Source organism: Dipodomys merriami, unplaced genomic scaffold (assembly GCF_024711535.1).
Source record: "Dipodomys merriami isolate MVZ:Mamm:240054 unplaced genomic scaffold, mDipMer1.0.p SCAF_63, whole genome shotgun sequence".
Lineage (NCBI taxonomy): Eukaryota > Metazoa > Chordata > Mammalia > Rodentia > Heteromyidae > Dipodomys > Dipodomys merriami.
Window position 1 is genome coordinate 4520504 of NW_027206213.1, and position 20247 is coordinate 4540750.

General features: G+C 40.8%; 1 protein-coding gene across 1 annotated transcript in view; it reads left to right on the top strand.

The window, feature by feature from the left end:
• The first annotated feature begins 1502 nt into the window (after nucleotides 1-1502).
• Rab1a (RAB1A, member RAS oncogene family) overlaps nucleotides 1503-20247 on the top strand; it is a 31598-nt gene continuing 12853 nt past the window's right edge. Inside the window, exons 1-2 of the mRNA XM_070004513.1 lie at nucleotides 1503-1739; nucleotides 17949-18021. Coding sequence (XP_069860614.1) covers nucleotides 1717-1739; nucleotides 17949-18021 — 96 coding nt within the window. The 5' untranslated portion in view covers nucleotides 1503-1716. The remainder of the gene's footprint in view (nucleotides 1740-17948; nucleotides 18022-20247) is intronic.

The following is a 20247-nucleotide window of genomic DNA, read 5'->3' on the forward strand; positions in this document are numbered from 1 at the left end:
GTTCAGCATATGGAATATTTTTGGTGCTCATTTATTTGTCCAGTCGGGTCCTTCTGGGGTGATGACCATATTCATTTCAGAAGTCAGATCTGTGTACAGTTTGATAAGGTTGTCAACTATGGCTCAAAAAACCAGTTTGGGATTAAGGGTGTAGTGAAAGGGTAGAACTAAGTTTTTTTTTTTTGCATATTTTAGTGTCAGTTATTTTAAGTGATTTTGCAATGTCTGGAGGATCATTTTCTGGGTTCTTAGAACAAGTTGGAAGCTAAACTTTGGACAATGTATTATACAATGCCCTTTGTAACTGAATAACCCAAGATAGTGTATTAAAGTTTAGTAGAGATTCAAATTCCTGAGTTGATTAATCAAGTTAAGACCTTAAGGTTAAAAAATGTTGCTGTCATTCCCAGTTGTGTGGGTGTCGTATTTTATAGTGAATTGCATGTTTTTATCCCTTACTACTTTCCAAATCTTGCAGAACAACTTAGAATTAAGTAATAACTAATCAATAGGGCACAATTTAACTTGAAGGCTACGACCAGGGCAGGAAGACTGCTTTAGGATGACTTCGGGCTGTGTTCTATCTATACACAGAATGTGGAGTCAGGAAACATTGTGGGGTCAGGCTGGATGTTCCTGTTTGAGAAACTTAGATCTGTCCGTGTGTGCAAATGGGCTGGGGTAGAGAAGAGATGGAAGCAGAGTCCATCTGGAGGCCACTGCAATTATTCAGGGTCTGGAAGAGAAATGGTAAGAAATCACCACAAAGGAAAACAGGAGTGTGTATGGCCCCACATCGGACAAGGATCCAACACAGAGGGTTTGGGTGAGAGGAAGAGAACCCAAGGTCAACTTCAGGCTGTCCAGACAGCCCGAGTGTTGGAGCAGAGGCCGCCTGACTCCCGCCGTCCTTCGCGTAGACGTCCTCACAGCAGCGGGAAGGCGCAGGCCGCAGCCCGGCCCAAGCCGCTCGGGAGGCAGGACCTGCCAGGCGAGTCCCCAGACCCCCTCCCTCCCAGCCTCCGCCAGTCCCTCCGGTGTCTGCCCCTCCTTCCTTCGGTCGCAGGGTCTCCCCTCACTCCCACCCTCCGAGGCCGCCGACACCGCCCTCCGCCCATCCCAACCCCCCTCCGATGCCCTCCCCCGCGGGCGCTGACTCGCCCTGCTGCCACGTCTCACTGATGACGTCACCGGGTCCGCTCCGCCTCAGCCAATCCGCCAGGGGGAGTCCGAGCGAAGTCCTAGCCAGCGAGTCAGCCGGGAGGGGAGCAGGGAGGGGCCAAGGGTGGGGAAGTAAGGGAGTAAGGGAATGGGGCGGGCGACAAGTTGTCAAGTACGCATGCGCCTCGGGCGCAGCGCCTGGCGGGAAACTGAGTGCGGACCGCCGCGCCGCACCTGGGTCCTCAGGGCGCACAGCAGCGCTCGCGCCTCTCTTTCCCGGCGTGCCGTGCGGCACGGCCGCCCTTTGGGCTGTGTAAAGGCCCCTTGGTCTGAGGCTTCCCTATTTCCTGGTTCGCCGGCGGCCATCTTGGGTGGAAGCGATAGCTGAGTGGCGGCGGCTGCTGATTGTGTTCTAAGGGGTCGGAGTCGGGAAGACGTTTGCTCTACCGGAACAGCCGATCTCATTCCTTTCTTTCGATTACCCGTGGCGCGGAGAGTCAGGGCGGCGGCTGCGGCAGCAAGGACGGCGGTGGCGGCGGCGGCAGCTGCAGTGACATGTCCAGCATGAATCCCGAATAGTGAGTGCCGGGCAGCCCCGGGCCCGCCGAGGGGCGAGGAGGGCTGGGGCGGCCGGGGGAGCGCGGGAGCGCCGGCACCGCAGAGGCCGGCGGCCGGGGCCCATTGTCTGGCGGCCGAGGGCGGCCGGGGGAGGGGTCGGGCCGGGCCGGGCCGGGCTGGGCGGCGGGGTGAGCCGCCCGGGGTCGGGCCGGGGCGGAGGAACTGTCTGCGGGGAGGGCGGGGGGAGGCCGGAGTCGGGCGGAGGGGCGGCGAGCTCGCCGGGAGGACTTGGCTTTGCCGGGAGGAGGGTGGGTGGGGAGCGCTCTGGCGGAGGGCACCGTCAGACCCTGCGTCCGCGCTCCGGCGAGCCTAGCTGTCAGCAGCGCTGGGTGGATCCGGCCTGGGCCTGTCCATCTCCAGCCGGGTGGACAAGCCCCCGGAGCCCTTGCACCCTGCCTGCCCGCTCTCAGGTAATATGGATGCTTTCGGAAACTGCGTGGGGCTGAGGAGAATGAGTCCATGGTGAGAAGCGATTTAAATGGCTTAGCTTCTTTTTTGAGTGAGAAGCCGTGTAAATGACTTAGTTTTCTTTGAGTGGTCTCCTCGAAGAGTTGTGGAACTCACCGATCCATTGCTTCTCTCCCTCCCCCCCACAACACCCTTGTTTCTGTGAGCTTGCTTTTTTTCTTTTTTAAAGGGCACCTAAGTCATTTGGTCTTCCGTAGGTCAACAGTAGCAACACCGACCACAACTAAGCCCGAGGCATATCTTTCTAATACTGTGAGAATACAGCAAGACTTTGCTGTCAAGTTGATAGAGAAACGAATGGGACCTATGATAGAACAGTAGGTTTTGTATTACCTGCTTGAATGTTTGCAGATAGGGAATGAGGTTCCATGACGTGTCATGAAAAGTTAATGCATTCCTTTTTCTTGCTGACTCAAGAAGTCACCAGAGCAGATGTGACACACCTGGCACTTTAAAAAAAAAATCGGTTTTGGGGCTTTGAACTCAGGGAGCTCTTTTGCTGTACCACTTTGAGCAACAACTCCACTTCCGGTTTTTAAGTGGTTCATTGGAAATAAGAGTCTCACAGAGACTTTTCTGCCTGGGCTGGCTTTGAACCGTGAGCCTCAGGTCTCAGCCTTCTGAGTGGGTAGGATTACAGGTGTGAGCCATCAGTGCTTAGCTATTACCTGGCACCTTTCATGGGAACTGGTGTTCACTTTACTTGGGAAGACTTTGTTGGGCTCTCTTCACTGTTATTAAAAAAGAATCCTCCTAAAGGTCGCATACATGAACAGTAAGTAATGAACAACCAGAGATGTAATTGATTCAGAAGCCTCTTTAGTGTCAGCTGCTGTTAGAAGGAGAAGGAAATTTTTTAAAAGCAGAAATTGGTGTTTTTCAAACGTTCAGTTTATTTGCTGCTTTGGTTAATGACAGCTAAACATTGTCCCCTAAAAGATCCATCCATCATCATTTTAACTGCCTGTCATGTGTGTGTCACATGGCTCTTGCAAAAATGCATTCTGATTTCAAGTTTTGTAATACTGTGGTTTGATCCTGAAGGGTCTCCTTTCTTTTTCACTAAACAGGAGCCATGACATTTAATAAAAATAGTGTACTTTAAGAAGTTGAGATTAGTGGTCTTAAAATAACATATTTGCTATGTTGGCAGTTAAAAAAATTTTTTTTAATCAAGGCCTCCGAGGACATTTGCACAGTTGAGCAAAGGTGGACAGAGCTACTTTATTGAGATTTGTGAACATTTGCTATTCAGGAGCTTCCCATATTTTCTACATATGTTTAATGCAGTAAAAAGATCTTGATTAACTAGTTGAACAGAAATTAGAAAAGTTATTCAAACTCTGAATTTGTTTCTCCATTTGTAAAATGGAGTATAGTATAGTAGGAGTCTTTCCTGCTAGAAATCATTTTCAAGTAAGTTGTTTTTAGCAGTGCTAGGATTTAGAAATGTGAACCTTAACTTAAAAGGGTTTTTGTTTGTTTGTTTGTTTGCTTGTTTTGTTAAATAGACCAGGTGGCATGTCCTCTTAACTCCTCTCTAGTGCTGATGTACTACCATGTCCCACCCAAGGAGCTTATAAATGTAATATATAGAAAATAAAATTTAAAAATGTGGAATACCAAAGATATAGCTCATTCCAGATGTTTAGCATAGATCAGAGCAATAAGATTTCAGAGGATGTAATGTGTTGTGGTTGGCTGTTGGGTTTTGAAAAGACACTTTTAACAGTTATTAGCAATTAATGTGGAGCAGCAGAAGGATTGAGAATGATTTTTCTTTTTCAAAGTTTTAGCAAAGATTTATGTTTTTCTAACATGATTAAAGTAGGGAGAAATAGAAAAAGAGCAACATTTCCTGCTTTCAGTGTGTGAAATGAAAGTTAAAGACTCTGAGGATAAGTCCAGTGTTTCAAAGCAAGTGTGGGTGGACAGAGAGTTTGTGTGATGTTATCTCTAACCACTAAAAAGCCAGAAGTGGAGCTGTAGCTCTAGCTGTAGTGGTAGAGTGCTAGCCTTCAGAGAAAAAAGCTAAGTCCCTAGACCCTGAGTTCAAGTCTTAGTATTCATTCCCTCTTCCTCCCTCCCTCCCCCCCCCTCTTTAGACAGTCCCTAGACCATGAGTTCAAGTCTTAGTATTCATTCATTCTCTCCCTACCTCCCTCTCTCCTTCCCTCTCTCTCTAACTCTCCCTCTATCCCCCCCTCTCTCTCCCTCCCTCTCCCTCTCTCTTTTCCCCCTCTCCCTCTTCCTCCCTCCCTCCCCTGATAATTTTTGGAGAGGGAGAAGAAAGAGGAATGGCAAGGATAGTGATTTTTAAGACTGCCAAATCATCTTTTTGAGGACTTTAGTGTACTAACTTCAACAGAAATCCAAAATCACTTGTCAGTATTTGGCCTACGATGTTGGCATTCTAGACTGTAATGAAATCTAAGAATTTAGGAAACTTTTGCATAAGTGTTAGTGAAAATTGCTTCAGTAGAGGTGACAGATATTTTTGTAGAGAATATCACAAAGGCAATCAACTTTTTAGAAATTTGCCCATAACAGTTTTTTCTTGTCTTTACTGAAGTTGGTTACCGTTGTAATTAGAGAAAATTTGGAAAATAGAGAATCAATAGAATTTTAGCACTCCAAATCCCATTTTCTTTAACATTCTGTTCTAAACATTAGAATCTTATGCTTTCTCTTAAATTAAAACTTTAAATAGAGACATTCCAGATTCCCAGATGTTTTAATAACTAATGAATAGTGCATATTAATATTTACAAGTAGGCCCCAGATGTTTCTTTACTTTCAAGTATCATTATAATACTAATAACAATACTACTACTGATAATAATGTAGTCTTTAGAGAAACAAGTATAAGTGCTCTAAATTTGGTAATGAAAATGGCATCTTGACAAAAGCTTGATTGTCTAGGATGAATAGGATTATAGCTTTATGTTGGTTGACCTATGATTACCTGTTGGTCAGTTTACTACTGAATACTCTTTATGATCCTTGTTAGCTTTTGGTTTAGCAGTGAGGAGAAAAAAATACATTAAAAAAACTGAACTTTAATTTATTCTTCTGAATGCTTCCTGTATTATTAGGCTGATTTGGGATTATCAGCCTTAAAGATTATCTTTAAGGTAGGATAATTGACTCATTTGTATTTTAGTTCCAGAAATACATTGGAAGTGTAAACTTTTTCAGGTAGTGTGGAGTTTGATCTCAGGGTTCAAACTACTTGAGCCAAGGTCCTAGTAGTATGATCCTAACTGGAAAAACAAGGAAATTGTCAAAGTTTTCATTTTTCTGGAGATCTGAAGTATGATTTAATTTTCTAAGGAGGTAGTAAGGCAGGCAGTGATTAACACAATACTTAAGAAGAAATACTTAACATTATTCTCATACCAGAACATTTTTTATAAATCTATTTGCTTCTAGTGGATTTTTTTTTTGTTTGGTATCAAGAAAATTATTTTCACTGCTTTTGTCTTTGAACTAAGGATTGTGTTTAAAATGAAACGTAGGTACTTTTGAGTGTACCATTGAGCTACTGTAGAAGGTAATATAGTAGTATATTTGGGTCTTCTATAGTTATTTGGTGCAGAAAGATTTTTAAGTAATTTATGTTGGTTTTTGCTTTTCCTACTCTGTTCTTCCCAGTGCTAATGGCTTATTCCTGTAGAAGATTGAAGTTTGAAAACAACCTGGACAGGAAAATCTGTGAGACTCATCACCAGTATATCCACACACCAAAAAAAAAAAAACCAGAAGTGGAGCTGTGGCTCAAGTAGTAGAGTGCCAGCCTTGAGCAAAAAACCTAAGGGGCAGTGCCCAGGCCCCAGTTAGCAGTGCTAACTAAATAAATATGATTCCACAGTCTCAAAAATTTTTTTTTTTTTTTTTTGGGGTCCGGTCGTGGGGCCTAGACCCTGGGCCTGATCGCTGTCCCTCAGCTCTTCAGCTCAAGGCTAGCCCTCTACAACTTGAGCCACAGCACCACTTCCGGCTTTTTTCTTTTTGCTTATATGGTGCTGAGGAATCGAACCCAGGGTCTCAGGCATGCAAGGCAAGCGCTCTACCACTGAGCCACCTTCCCAGCCCCACAGTCTCAAAATTTTATCAGTCTTTCAAAGTTTGCTTTTCTGTAATGGGGTATTGAAAGAATATATGACCTTTCTCTTTTTGTCAAGTGTTGTTGCTTCAGTTTTTTTTTTTCCCCCCCTTAAAAGTATTAGAAAGTGCACCAGGCTCCAGTGCTCATACCTTTAATCCTAGCTACTCAGGATGCTGAGGATTGCAGTTCAAAGCCACCCTGGGCAGGAAAGTTTGTGAGATCCTTATCTTCAATGAACTACCAAAAAGCTGGAAGTAGAGCTATGGCTCAAGTGGTAGAGTGCTAACCTTGAGCAGAAAAGCTCAGAGATGGTGCCCAGGCCCTGAGTATAAGCATCAGCATGCACGCACATATTAGAAAGCAAGTTAATTAGTTATGTGTCTGTGACAGCATAATTTTATTAATAATACCATTTCTGGCTTTCATACTGTTTTTCTTTGAAATATAATTTTATTGTTATTAAGGTGCTGTACAGAGGAGTTACTGTTTCATAAGTCAGGTAAATGAGTACATTTCTTTTTGTTTGGGTTTTTTTTTTATTAACTGTATTTTTTTTGTCTTTTCTTTTTTGGTACTGGGGATCGAACCCAGGACGTTGCACTTGCTAGTAAAGTGCTTTGCCACTGAGCTACATCCCAGCCCCGTACATTTCTTTTTGAACCATGTCATCCCTTTGCTTTCCTCCTAAGTTTTTAAAATTAATTTTTAATTTTAATTAAAATTTTTTTTATATGTGAGCCACTGGCACTCACCTTAATTTTAATATTTTGAGGTGCTGGGTCAAAGCCAGAGCCAGTACTTGTCAGGAAACAGTGCTCTATCTCTTGAGTTATATACCAACCCCTAGCCTATCAACAGAACTTAAAGGAGAAAAGTGACTAGTAGTGTATACTCTGACTTTTAAAATGTCTTTAGAGCTACAGAAAATTAATATCTGTAGTTCTTCGGGTGATTTAAGTTTCTAGTGGCTGTATAGAATTGCCCATGAAATATATCTGAAGATTTTGTTTGTGTGAAAGTGATAATTGTTATAGGGAAACTTAAAGATAAGAATTGAAAAACAATTGGGGGGGGGGCTGGATCCAGTGCCTTTCACATGTGTTCTGTCACTTGAGCTATGTCCTTAGACTTTACTATTGTTACCACTTTTTTTTTCTTTTCTTTTTTTTTTTTGTCAGTGGTAAGCTTGAACTCAGGGCCTGGGCACTGTCCCTGAGCGCTTTTTTCTTTTTAAATTGTGAAAATACTGTACAGAGGGGTTACAATTACATGGGCAAGATAATGAGTACATTTCTTATCAAGCATTGTAGCCTCCTCCTTTGTTTCCCCTTCCCATCCCTTCCCATCCCCCCCCCCAAATCTCCCCCCCCACACCAAAGTTGTAAAGTTTGTTTTTGACATATCGACTTGTACATCTCATTGTTGCAGTGGGTCCACCTATATCCCTATTTAAGTGATTTGTTTTTTCCCTTCCCCTCCACAAATTATACCAACATCAAATACAGAGAAAAGCAGGGGTTATACTGTGGGGGGGAGGGACATTCAAAGCAACAAAGAAATAATCTTAATGAAAGAAAAAAAACATTTGAATACATATCTTCCCTGAGTGCTTTTTGCTCAAGGCTAGCACTCTACCACTTGAGCCAAAGCGCTACTTCTAGTTTTCTGGTGGTTAATTGAAGATAAAAGTTTCAAGGACTTTTCTGCCCTGACTGGCCTCAAACCATGATCCTCAGCTCTCAGCCTCCTGAGTAGCCAGGTTTAGAGGTATGAGACACCAGCACCTAGCACTTCGTTATATTCACATCCTATTAGCAGTCTTTTGACTGTGTATAAGTTCCTTTATGGGCAGTTTGACTATTTCACTATTTGTAGTTATAATGGTCATTTTGTTTTTTGTAGTAAAGACAATATACTTTTGCTAATATTTACTCTTGCCTCTTCTAATAAATGAAGATGTTTAGAGTAAAAAAGAAGTGCTTAAGTTTTTTTTTTTTTTTTTTTTTTTTGTGCTGTTTGTAGGGCTTGAACTCAAGTCCTGTTCTCAAGACTTTCTCTAGTGCTTTCTCACTTGAGCCATAGCTCCATCTCTGGCTTTTTGGTAATTAGTTGGAGATTAAGTGTCTCATGGGCTTTGCAACCACGATCCTCAGATTTCTACCTCTTTAGTAACAAGGATTTCAGGTGTGAGCCATTACTGCCTAGTTAAGGTTTTTAGATTGAAAAAGAAAAAGCTTAAATAGTCAACTTTTAATGTCTCAAGATACAGGAAAATAAAAAAAGGGGGTGTATATCAGTTATTGAGGTATCTTAAATGTGTGGCTTATCAGTATTTTATTCTTTGTCCAAACTTCCCTTTGGAGTTTTAGTAGGAGATAGGGGCAGAACGTGCTCTACCTCCATCTGTTTTTTCTCTAGAGGGAGAAATGAATAGTCAGACTGTTCTTTTGTTTCCCTTGTAGAGATTGCTCTTTGGTATCTGGAATAGAATTGAAGGGAGAAAAATGTTCATCTTACTCCTGCCCCCACCACTCTGGAAATATTTCTAATTTTTTCTTCCAAAACAAAGTATTTCTGAGAACCTGGAGAAGTTGTTTATTGGCTTGTTGGCTGACTGAAGCATGAAAAACACAGTGCAAGGAAGTAGGAATTTGATGTGATGCCTTGTGGCAGCAGATATCTGTAATTGTGGATATCTGTAATCACTGCATAAACCTTGTGGAGCAAAGTTAGGTAGAACCTGTCTCCAAAATGGTAGGGCTTGGATGTGATTCAGATCTCTTGTCTAGCAAGCCAGAGTTCCTGGGTTCAAACCCAGTTCTGAGAAGAAAAACTAGATTGGAAATGAAGATTTTGTGCGTCCTTTTGTGATTGGTTGGCTCAGATGGCCCACATATCCTGCCTTATTAATCCCAGATTGATAGGCTCCAGTTGTGCATGTATGTTGGCAGACTCTTAATTCTGATAAGTAATTTTGTTTGTGCATGTTTTTGCTCACAAAGGGAAACATCACAGTTTAATAAGAATGGTCACTGGAAAAAAAAGAAAAGAATGGTCACTGTTTGATATGTGTCTGCTATATGTGCCAGCTAGGGCATTTCATGAAGGATATTTTTGCAGTTTGTACTTCAAATTAGCTTTAAAAATAACCAAGTATATAATTGCGTTTTTCAAGAAGTATTATGGACTTAGAGAATATATTTTCCTCTGCCTAACAGTTGTATTTAAGTGGAATTATTCTTTGTCCTTTCTATTCAGTCTATATTTTCCATTTCTTTGATTTAGTACAGTTATTTGTAACCCATTTATAGGCATGTATAATAGGACATCTAAAATATATGCATGAATATGTACATATATACATACAATATATAGTATATTATATATGTATATAATGTACTATAATAGTGTATATACATACACATACATGTGTACATGTGTACATATGTATATATACACACACGTATGTGTATATATATATACATACACACATATATATACACACATATACACACACTATAATATTGAAGTGGTACTTGGACCTTGTGTATCCTAGTTAAGTGTTCTGCCAATGAGCTATCTTTCCATTTGAGTTTTAAAACGTTGGGGTTTTTTTGGGCCTGATTTTATTTTGATTATCTAGTCACCTCTTTCCAAAAAAAAATATATTGCGGGCTGGGAAGGTGGCTCAGTGGTAGAGTGCTTGCCTTGCATGCATGAGGCCCTGGGTTCGATTCCTCAGCACCACATAAGCAGAAAAAGTCGGAAATGGTGCTGTGGCTCAAGTGATAGAGTGCTAGCCTTGAGCTGAAGAGCTGAGGGGACAGTGCCCAGGCCCAGAGTTCAGGCTCCACTATGGACCAAAAAAAAAAAAAAAATTGCTCCATTCAAATATTTTCTATTTTTTTTCTTTTATATAAGTACTTGGGCTTGAACTCAGGGTCATGTACCGCAACTTAGATTTTTCACACAAGGCTGAGGCTTCTACTTGAGCCACAATGCTGCTTCTTTTTGCTGGTAACTTAGAGATAAGATTCTCCTAGATTTTTTTTCTGCCCTGGCTGGCTTCTAACCTGGTCAAATTCAGATCTCAGCCTCCTGAATAATTAAAGCATTAGCCACTAGTGCCTTGCTTCCAAATATTTCCAATTAAATTAAAAATATTTTTATTGCCGGGCGCTGGTGGCTCACGCCTGTAATCCTAGCTACTCAGGAGGCTGAGATCTGAGGATCGCGGTTCAAAGCCAGCCCGGGCAGGAGAGACCGTGAGACTCCTATCTCCAATAAACCACCAGAAAACCGGAAATGGCGCTGTAGCTCAAGTGGTAGAACGCTCGCCTTGAGCTGAAGAGCTGAGGGACAGCGCCCAGGCCCAGAGTTCAAGCCCCACGGCCGACAAAAAAAAAAAAAAAAAAAAAAAATTTTATTGTTATTAAGAAGTTGATATACAGTGGGCTTACAGTTTCATAAGTACTATAATGAGTACATTTTTTTTGGACAGTGTCACTTCTTTCTGTTATTCTAGTTTTTCCTTCCTGTCCTCACCCACAAGTTATATATAGTCCATTTTCAACATAATGTCTAGTAAGTACTACTGCTGCATTTGTTTACCCTTTGTCTCTCATTTATATGCCCCCTTGCCCTCCCAAAGACAAACAAAACAACAAAGAAAAAAAATCTTGTTTCCATTTTCTGGAGTTCATTTTGATAAATACTATTTTATATGATCAGAGCACATAGACATTGTGTTTCTCCCCTAATAGTATCCTCCTTGGTCTCACTTTGTGTAAAAGCCTAGAATCCTATATAATTTTAACAAAGAAAAATTTTCACTCCTCTGTACACCACCTTTATTATAATAAAATTATATTTAACCCCCGCATCTTCCTGTGCTTGTGTGTACAAACACACATACACACACACACACACACACACACGACACACACAGAATACTTTACCTAGGATAATGATAGCTAGGCAAGCATTCTACCACTGAGCTATAGCTTCAAACACATTTTTGTTTATTTTGTTATTTTCAGTTATAAAACATGAACTATGCTACAGGTGCTTACAACTTGGAAAATATTGTTTTATGTGTGCTGCTGAAGTGAGCTTGTACAAAGTAGTTAAAATAACAGATACTCTAACATAATAGAACAGTTACTACAAATCAATGTGCTTGATATTAATTTTTGCTATGCACAAGATTGAACCCAGGGCGTTGTTAATACTAGGGAAGTGCTCTCCCACTGTGCTATATCCCTAGGTAACAAGTTAACTCTTGTGTTTTGTTTTGTTTTTTGTCGGTCGTGAGGCTTGAACTCTGGGCCTGGGTGCTGTCCCTCAGCTCTTCAGCTCAAGGCCAGTGCTCTACCACTTGAGCCACAGTGCCACTTCTGGTTTTTCCTGCTTATGTGGTGCTGAGGAATCGAACCCAGGGCCTCATGCATTCAGTGGAAGCACTCTACCTTCCCAGTCTCCCACTTTTTTATTTTTATTTATTTATTTATTTTTTGGGTCTGGTTGTGGGGCCTGAACTCTGGGCCTGGGCGCTGTCCCTCAGCTCTTCAGCTCAAGGCTAGTGCTCTATCACTTGAGCCACAGCACCACTTCCGGCTTTTTTTTCCCTGCTTATGTGGTGCTGGGGAATCAAACCCAGGGCCTCAGGCATGCAAGACAAGCGGTCTACCACTGAGCCACCTTCCCATGTTAAGAAGGGTTTAAACACATGTTAAGAAGGGGTTTGTGAACTGGACATAGTGGCAGATACCTGTGATCACAGCCTTTTGGGTGGCTTAGGCAGGATTATAAGTTCCAAGGCAGCCTGGGAAATTTAGGGAGACCCTGTGCCCACTCCCCCCCAAAATATTTTAAGTCCTGATAAGGGAGACCCTGTGCCCACTCCCCCCCAAAATATTTTAAGTCCTGATAATTTAAATTCTGAAGGGTTGAAGTAATTTGTATGCATTCTTATTTCTGTCGATTTGACTGCCTTGTATATTTATATTTGGGGCCATGTAATTCATGAATTCTTTCTGTGAATAAAAAGCAAATGAAGGGCTAGGAAGATGGCTCAGTGGTAGAGTGCTTTCCTTGCATGCATGAGGCCCTGGGTTCGATTCCCCAGCACCACATAAGCAAAAGAAAAAAAGCTGGAAGTGGCGCTGTGGCTCAAGTGGTAGAGCGCTAACTTTGAGCTGAAGAGCTGAGGGACAGAGCCCAGGCCCAGAGTTTAAGCCCCACGACCGGACGCCCCCCCCCCAAAAAAAAAAAAAAAAGCAAATGAAGTAGAGAACTGACTTCTCTTGTAGATGATATGCTTGGAGACCTTGGTACTATTTAGTGTGTTGCCAGGCTTTGGGAGCTATGGCTGGTTTAATTTTTTTTTTGTCGGTCGTGGGGCTTGAACTCTGGGCCTGGGTGCTGTCCCTGTGCTCTTCAGCTCAAGGCGAGCTCTCTATTGCTTGAGCCACAGCGCCACTTCCAGTTTACTAGTGGTTATTGGAGATGAGAGTCTCACAGATTTTCCTGCCTGGGCTGACTTTGCACCACAATCCTCAGATCTCAGCCTCCTGTGTAGCTAGGATTACAGGCACGGCGCCCAGCTGGGCTGGTTTAATTATATACTTGGATCTATTAGAGGCAAATTTGAAACTTTGACTTCAGATAAAATCCTGCTAGCTTTTGTTACTACTCATCCTCTGAACAGAAGCTTTGGGTAATAATGTTTAATTTTTATATCTAAAATAATTTTAGTTTTTAAGTTACCTCTTGCTTCAAAAGGAGGAAGAAGAAGTAATTGCCACAGTGCTCCTTTAATGTACCAGGCACTGTGATAGATGTTTTGGAGAAATCGTCTAATTCTGTTAAACCTAATTAGGTATTAGTCAGTGCAGTCATTTTTTAAAAAAATTGTTATGATAAAGGTGATATACAGAGGGATTACAATTACATAAGTAAGGTAATGACTTTTGGACAATGTCACCCCTTCCCTTGCTCTCTCCCAGTTTTTCCTTCCCATTCCTGCCCACAAGTTATATAGTTCATTTTCAACATAGTGTCTAGTGAATACCACTGCTGCATTTGTTCACCTTTGTCCCTCCATTTCTGGACCCCTTGTTATCTTCCCAGAGACAGATAAACAAGTCAAAAAGAAAGAAAATAAAAACAGCAACAAAATAAAAACCTTGTTTCCAGTTCCTGGAAAATAAAAAAAAAAAAATTTTTTTTTGGTCGACCGTGGGGCTTGAACTCTGGGCTTGGGCGCTGTTCCTCAGCTCTTCAGCTCAAGGCAAGTGCTCTACTGCTTGAGCCACAGCGCCACTTCCAGTTTTCTAGTGGCTTATTGGAGATAAGAGTCTCATGGATGCCCATGTAATTGTAACCCCTGTGAACAGTATTTTCACAATAAAAAAAAAAAGAGTCTCATGGACTTAACTGCCCAGACTTTCCTGATGATCCTCAGATCTCAGCCTCCTGAGTAGCTAGGATTACAGGCATGAGCCACTGGTGCCTGGCTTGGAAAATCAAGTTTTTTAGCATACAAATTTTGTTAGCAGGTAGCAACAATAGGAGGCAATTTCTTTGTGCTACACACACGCACACACAAACGCACGCACACACACCCCATTCAAACTCACTTTTGTCACTCAATCTTACTAGTTCAGCCACAGCTCTGCTCCTGGCTGTTTGATGGTCAATTATAGACTTTTGCAGCTGGCTCTGAACCATGGTCCTCACATCTTAGCTTTTTAGCCTCTTGTAGCTTGGATTACAGGTGTGAGCCACTGGTACCCAGCTTGTACAGGTTAGTTTTGAAATGGTTTTTCCCCCCTCCCTGAGCATTTGACTAGACCATGATCTCACTGTTGTGTTTGACTACATCTAGCTTCTTCCTTTAAGACTTGAATCTCAAAGGTTAGCCAGGAACCATGATCCTCTGGATCTCAGCCTGCCACATAACCAGTATGACAAGTTCATATTATCATACTCTATTAGTTGAGAGGGGAGGCTTGTGTATGCCTGGCTTGACTTTGAACTGTAAGTTCCTGTCCATCCTCTCTCCTAGCTAGGATTACAGGTATGAACATGTTTTGTTGTTGTTGTTTTTTCCTCTTCCATTTTCTTAAACATTTAAAAAATATGTATTGTGAACATAACAGTCTCAGGGTTTTAGAATTGAGTGGCAATTCAGAAACAAGTCTATTTATCTCTGCCGCTTCATATTTTAGTTAGTTTAATAATTTAATCATGAAAAGTATTTATTCAAGTAGAATTTTGAAACTGGTAACTTTTTAAAGAGTATTGTTCCATGATCGAATGATAATGACTTTTTTTAAAGGCATTGGAAATGTTAATGCTTACATGTCAAAAAGACATAAGTATACCTATCTATGTACACCAGTGAAGTCAAGATTATATTCAGATAATAATGGCAATAAAACTAAACAGAAACAAGTACTCTCGGATGGCCTTTCATGGATCTGGTATAGAATGTATAATTCATTTTTTTCATATTGGCTGAGTGAAACACCCACAAGTGCAGAATACCTTGTTCTTCAAATTATATCTTTAATGACTTTTTTGGGAGATAAGTTAGTGATCACCCTGACTCAGCCTCTTGGCTCCTAGACGCTATAATGGTTTTGAATAATAAATTATTAGAAATTTATAATGTTCCAAAATAGTATATGTTGCATTTGTAAAAATTTAAAAGTATAGTCACTGGTAAATGATTAAAGAATGAATTTCTTTAGTCATAATATAATTTTTAACACAATTAAGAAACATTTTTTTCCTTATAATTTCCTTATAATTGCTCTGAAATAAAGTAGAGAAGTTGCTCTTTCAGGTAATGATACCTCAGGCATCTTCTGTGGCCCAGTTCACCCCTTTATTGTAATAGGGTCTACTACCTATTCAGAGGATGTTTTTTTGTGTGTAAACCTATAGAATCTCAAACTAGGAAGGATGTTAATTTAGTTCATTTTTAGCTTCAATTGGTCCCCTTTTCCCACTACTGGAGTTTATGTGCTAAGCAAGTACTGTACCACTGAGTCTATATCCCTCTTCTTCCTCTGATTTCCTTGACTACTATTTATTTCATTCTGTGATCTGTTTTGCTGCTGGATAGTATTTAGATATATTTTTATTTTTATTTGTTTTCTGGTACTGGTCTTTGGACTTGAACTTAGGGCCTGGGCACTGTCCCTGAGTTTTTAGACGTAAGGCTGAAGTGCTATACCTCTTTGAGCCACAATGCCATTTCTTGCTTTTTGGTAGTTAATTGGAGATAAAAGTCTCACAGACTTTCCTGCTCAGGCTGGTTGAGATTCTTAGATCTTAGCCTCCTGAGTAGCTAGGAATATAAATGTGAGCCATGGATGCTAGGCTACTATGATAATTTGGTAAAGTATAAAAGATATTTAGTGTACTGCACACTATGTATGTAATCACCTTTTATGAATAAACCTACATAATTTATATTACCAGAAATAATAATTTCTTTATTTTTTTTTGTTGGTCGTGGGGCCTGAACTCTGGGCCTGAGCACTGTCCCTCAGCAATTCTGTTCAAGGCTAGTGTCCTACCACTTGAGCCAAAGCACCACTTCCAGCTTTTTCTGCTTTTGTGGTGCTGAGGAATCGAACCCAGGGCCTCATGCATGCAAGGCAAGCACTCTACCACTGAGCCACCTTCCCAGCCCCCAGAAACTTGTAAGAATTTTATTACTGTGAATTGTATGAAGTAGTTCATTGTTGTATTTCCTTACTTAGATATAATGTACTTTCATAAAAATCACCCTTCTTTTTTTTAATCCTCTGTCCTTTCTCATTCTCCTTCTTTTAATAGTTTGTTTCATTATGTTATTTTTTGTGTCGATTTTGGGGCTTGAACTAAGGGCCTGAGTGCTGTCCCTGCGCTTCTTTGCTCAAGGCTGGTGCTCTGAACTATAGTTCCACTCCCAGCTTTTTGGTAGTTTATTGTTTGGAGTTAGAAATTTCATGGGCTTTCCTGCTCATGCTGGCTTTGAACCATGATCTTCAGCTCTTAGTCTCCTGAGTAGCTAGGATTATAGGCTTGAGCCACTGATGCCCAGCTCATTATGGTAGATTTGTTTTGGTAAGTTTTTTTCTCTGGTCATGGGGCTTGAACTGGGCCTGGGTTCTGTCCCTGAAGTTTTTTTGCCCAAGGCTAGTGCTTTACCATTGAGCTACAGCACTACTTGTGGTTTTTGGGTGGTTAATTGGAGATAAGAGTCTTATATGGACTCTGTTTCTTGCCCAGGCTGGCTTTGAACCTTCACTCAGATCTCAGCCCCCTGAATAGCTAGGATTATAGGATGAGCCACCAGCACCAGGCTCATTATTGTTAGTTTTATACATGTATATAGAATACTTCACTCATTCACTCCTTTCCCTATCACCATGCCCTCCCCTCCCCCATTGTTTCCTACTACTGTACAATCAGAGCATATATCACTATCATCATTACTATCATTATTACTTTTGATTTACATCTTGCTTACATATAATCTAATTGGAATCTAAATTGTAACTTGCATTTGAATTTCAGCTTTAAGTAGATAACACTTGGAAACTAAATCATAAAAGAATTGAAAATCATATATGCCTTCTTAAAAAAACTGCAAATTCTTTTTGCTGTTACTATTATTTTTACTGTGCATTAAAAGAACATACAGAATTGAACAAACTAAGGGAGAATCTTTGAGGGATTTCTCTGGAGACTATGGGCAGATAGTCCATTGTCTTCCGATCCATGAAGAAATTCTTGGAAAAGGTTTTTGGATTAGTCCTGGCAGTTCACCAGGGCCTAGTGCTGAATGTTTTTAGAGAGTACTTTAGTAATACAAGCTTAGAATGGTAATAAGATTTTAGCATTGATTTTAGGTTTGTAATGCATCATATTTATAATCCCAAGCTTCCGGAAATTTAGTTATCTTTTTTTAAGGAGAAAATTGTAGCTGAATGACAAGAAAGGATTGCAAAAGGCTCCTTCAATTGGACGAGTGCTATATGTAAACATTTGTTTTTGAGATTGAAGGAGAGGCTTATAGTATAGGCTGGAACAATAGTATGTGAACTTTCTATATTCTGTGCTATGGAGAACTCATATGTCTCTTGAACTCTTCCAGAATGAGTATCACTTACTTTTCCTTTACTTGGAAGGGGAAGTTCACTCATTTCAGAGATCATAGGTGGCATTGCCTAACTTTTTTTTTTTTTTTAGATCAACAGTAAGTTTATTTGAAAGTCAAAGGAAATAGTGAGGCCTTCAGAGAGGGACCTCAAAGAAGAGTCCAGTGGAGTCCTCTCCTAGGGCATTTTTATAGTTTGGGGGTCCTTATCTCCTCCCCTTGGAGTTGTGCTGATTGCATGATGGCTTTTGCAATCACTGCCTATCAAAAGAGCTTCTGTTGGTTTTAATTTTGCTTCTGTGAAGCCATGCATGAGCTTCTCAGGACCTACAGTCTTCAGAGAGAGCTGTTACTCTTAGCTATGTATTTGTTTTTACAGAACTTAAACTTGGAATATACTTTTTTCTTAATGTGTTTTTCTTTTTCTTTTTACAGTGATTATTTATTCAAGTTACTTCTGATTGGCGACTCTGGGGTTGGAAAGTCTTGCCTCCTTCTTAGGTTTGCAGTAAGTTGAAATTATAATGTTTTCATAATTAATGACATGCTTAATAATACAATCAGTGCTGTATGTTTTCCAGGGAAACAGAAAGCTAAATTTTATTGAGAATAAATTTTCTAGAATATGGGGCTGGGGATGTGGCTTAGTGGGTAGAGTGCTTGCCTAGCATGCATGTAGCCTTGGATTCCATTCCTCAGTACCACATAAAAAAAGTTGGAAGTGGTGCTGTGGTTCAAGTGGTAGAGTGCTAGCCTTGAACAAGAGAGGCTCGAACAGTACTCAGGCCCTGAGTTCAAGCCCCAGTACTGGCTCAAAAAAAAAAAAATCTAGAATATATCCCCAGTGATTTCTTGGAACTATTAGATGTTGTTATTAATAAATTCAGCTGGGCATCAGTGGCTTCATACTTATAATCCTAGCTACTCAGAAGGATGAGATCTGAGGATCATGATTCAAAGTCAGCTTGAGGAAAAGTATGAGCTATGTCATTAACTAGCATAAAGCTAAAAGTTGAGGTGTGGTTCAAATAGTAGAATGCCACCTTTGAATGAAAAAGCCAAGTGAGAGCATGAGGCCCTGAAGACCCAGTACCAGCACAAAAAAAAAAGAAAAGAAAAGAAAAGAAAGAAAAATATTAATCTGGGTGTGGTAGTACATGCTTGTAAGCCCATCGTCTAGAAGATATATCAGGAGGATCTCAAGCTGGAGACCAATATGGGTTACTCAGTGCCACCCTATCTCCTCTCTTCCTCCCCATAAAATATTCACTGAGGTGTAGTTATAAAGTATAATATTCTATAGATGTCAAGTAATAATTCATTCTAAATATTTGTAATGAGGGAGGGGAAGTAGTTGGCCTGTATTGAAAGAGACATGAAACAAATTTTAAGCTAGATTTTGGTAGAATAAAAAGATAGGTCCTGCTGTAGATTTCATTGTACAACCTAGTGTTCTATTTGCTGAAACTGACAGATGACTTGTGGCATAATATAATTCACAATCTCATTAGTCTTCAAATTTGCCATGGTTCCCTTCTCACTGTGTAGGTAGGTCATTGGTTCCAACTATGGATCAGAATCTTGGGGAGTTAACAGTATCCTCTTAGGTGCATTAGGTCAGATCTATTATTCTAATAGTAATGGACATTAGTGATTACAAGTAAATTATTTACTGTGGTGATGAGATGAACGCAGAGCCTTACCTGTTCTGTAACACTGACCACATAACACTGACCACACTCCCAGATCACAAGTAGTTAGGAGTAATATTAAGAAGACATTTTCCTTTTTCATTGTGTTGGTATTTATCTGATAGTACAGATGCAATGATGTCTAAAACTTTCATTGGTATTTTGGAATATCCTTAAGGAATGCTGATATTCAGAGTGCTCACAGTCATGGTGTTCTTCAGATCTGTGCACTCAACCCACACTTTTTTTTTTTTTTTTTTTTTTAAGGATGACCTTCACAAAACAATAAACATTGTTTACTTAAAAACACTTTGAGGGCTCGGGAGGTGGCTCAGTGGTAGAGTGTTTGCCTTGCATGCATGAGGCCCTGGGTTCGATTCTCCAGCACCACATACGCAGAAAAAAAAAGCCGGAAGTGGCCCTGTGGCTCAAGTGGTAGAGCGCTAGCCTTGAGCTGAAGAGCTGAGGGACAGTGCCCAGGCCCAGAGTTCAGGCCCACGACCGGACCCCCCTCCAAAAAAAAAACCCAAAAAAACTTTGATACTTGAGCAGTCTTTAAAAATACTATGTGAAGCACAAATTAACATAGGGAAGAATTTGACTTTATTTGTAATTAAAGGACTTGGGTGTCACTTAATTTTTATTAAATCTGGGTAGGGCCTGAGATATTTTGTGTTTAAAAGGAAATCCTTCTAAGGATACCGATTAATGGAAATCAGAGATTTTCAGTACTAGCTACACAGTAAAACAACCCAGGAAGTATTGTGTGTGTGTGTGTGTGTGTGTGTGTGTGTGTGTAGGTGTGTAAAGGTGTGTACAATGAAGATTAAACTCAGAGCTTCTTGATCTTGCTTAGCTTTTTTTTTTTTTTTCCTCTCATGGCTGGCACTCTACCACTTTTTTTTTTTTTTTTTTTTTCCCTGGGTCTGGTCCTGGGGCCTGAACTCTGGGCCTGGGTGCTGTCCCTCAGCTCTTCAGCTCAAGTCTAGCGCTCTACCACTTGAGCCACAGCACCACTTCCGGCTTTTTTTCTTTTTGTTTAT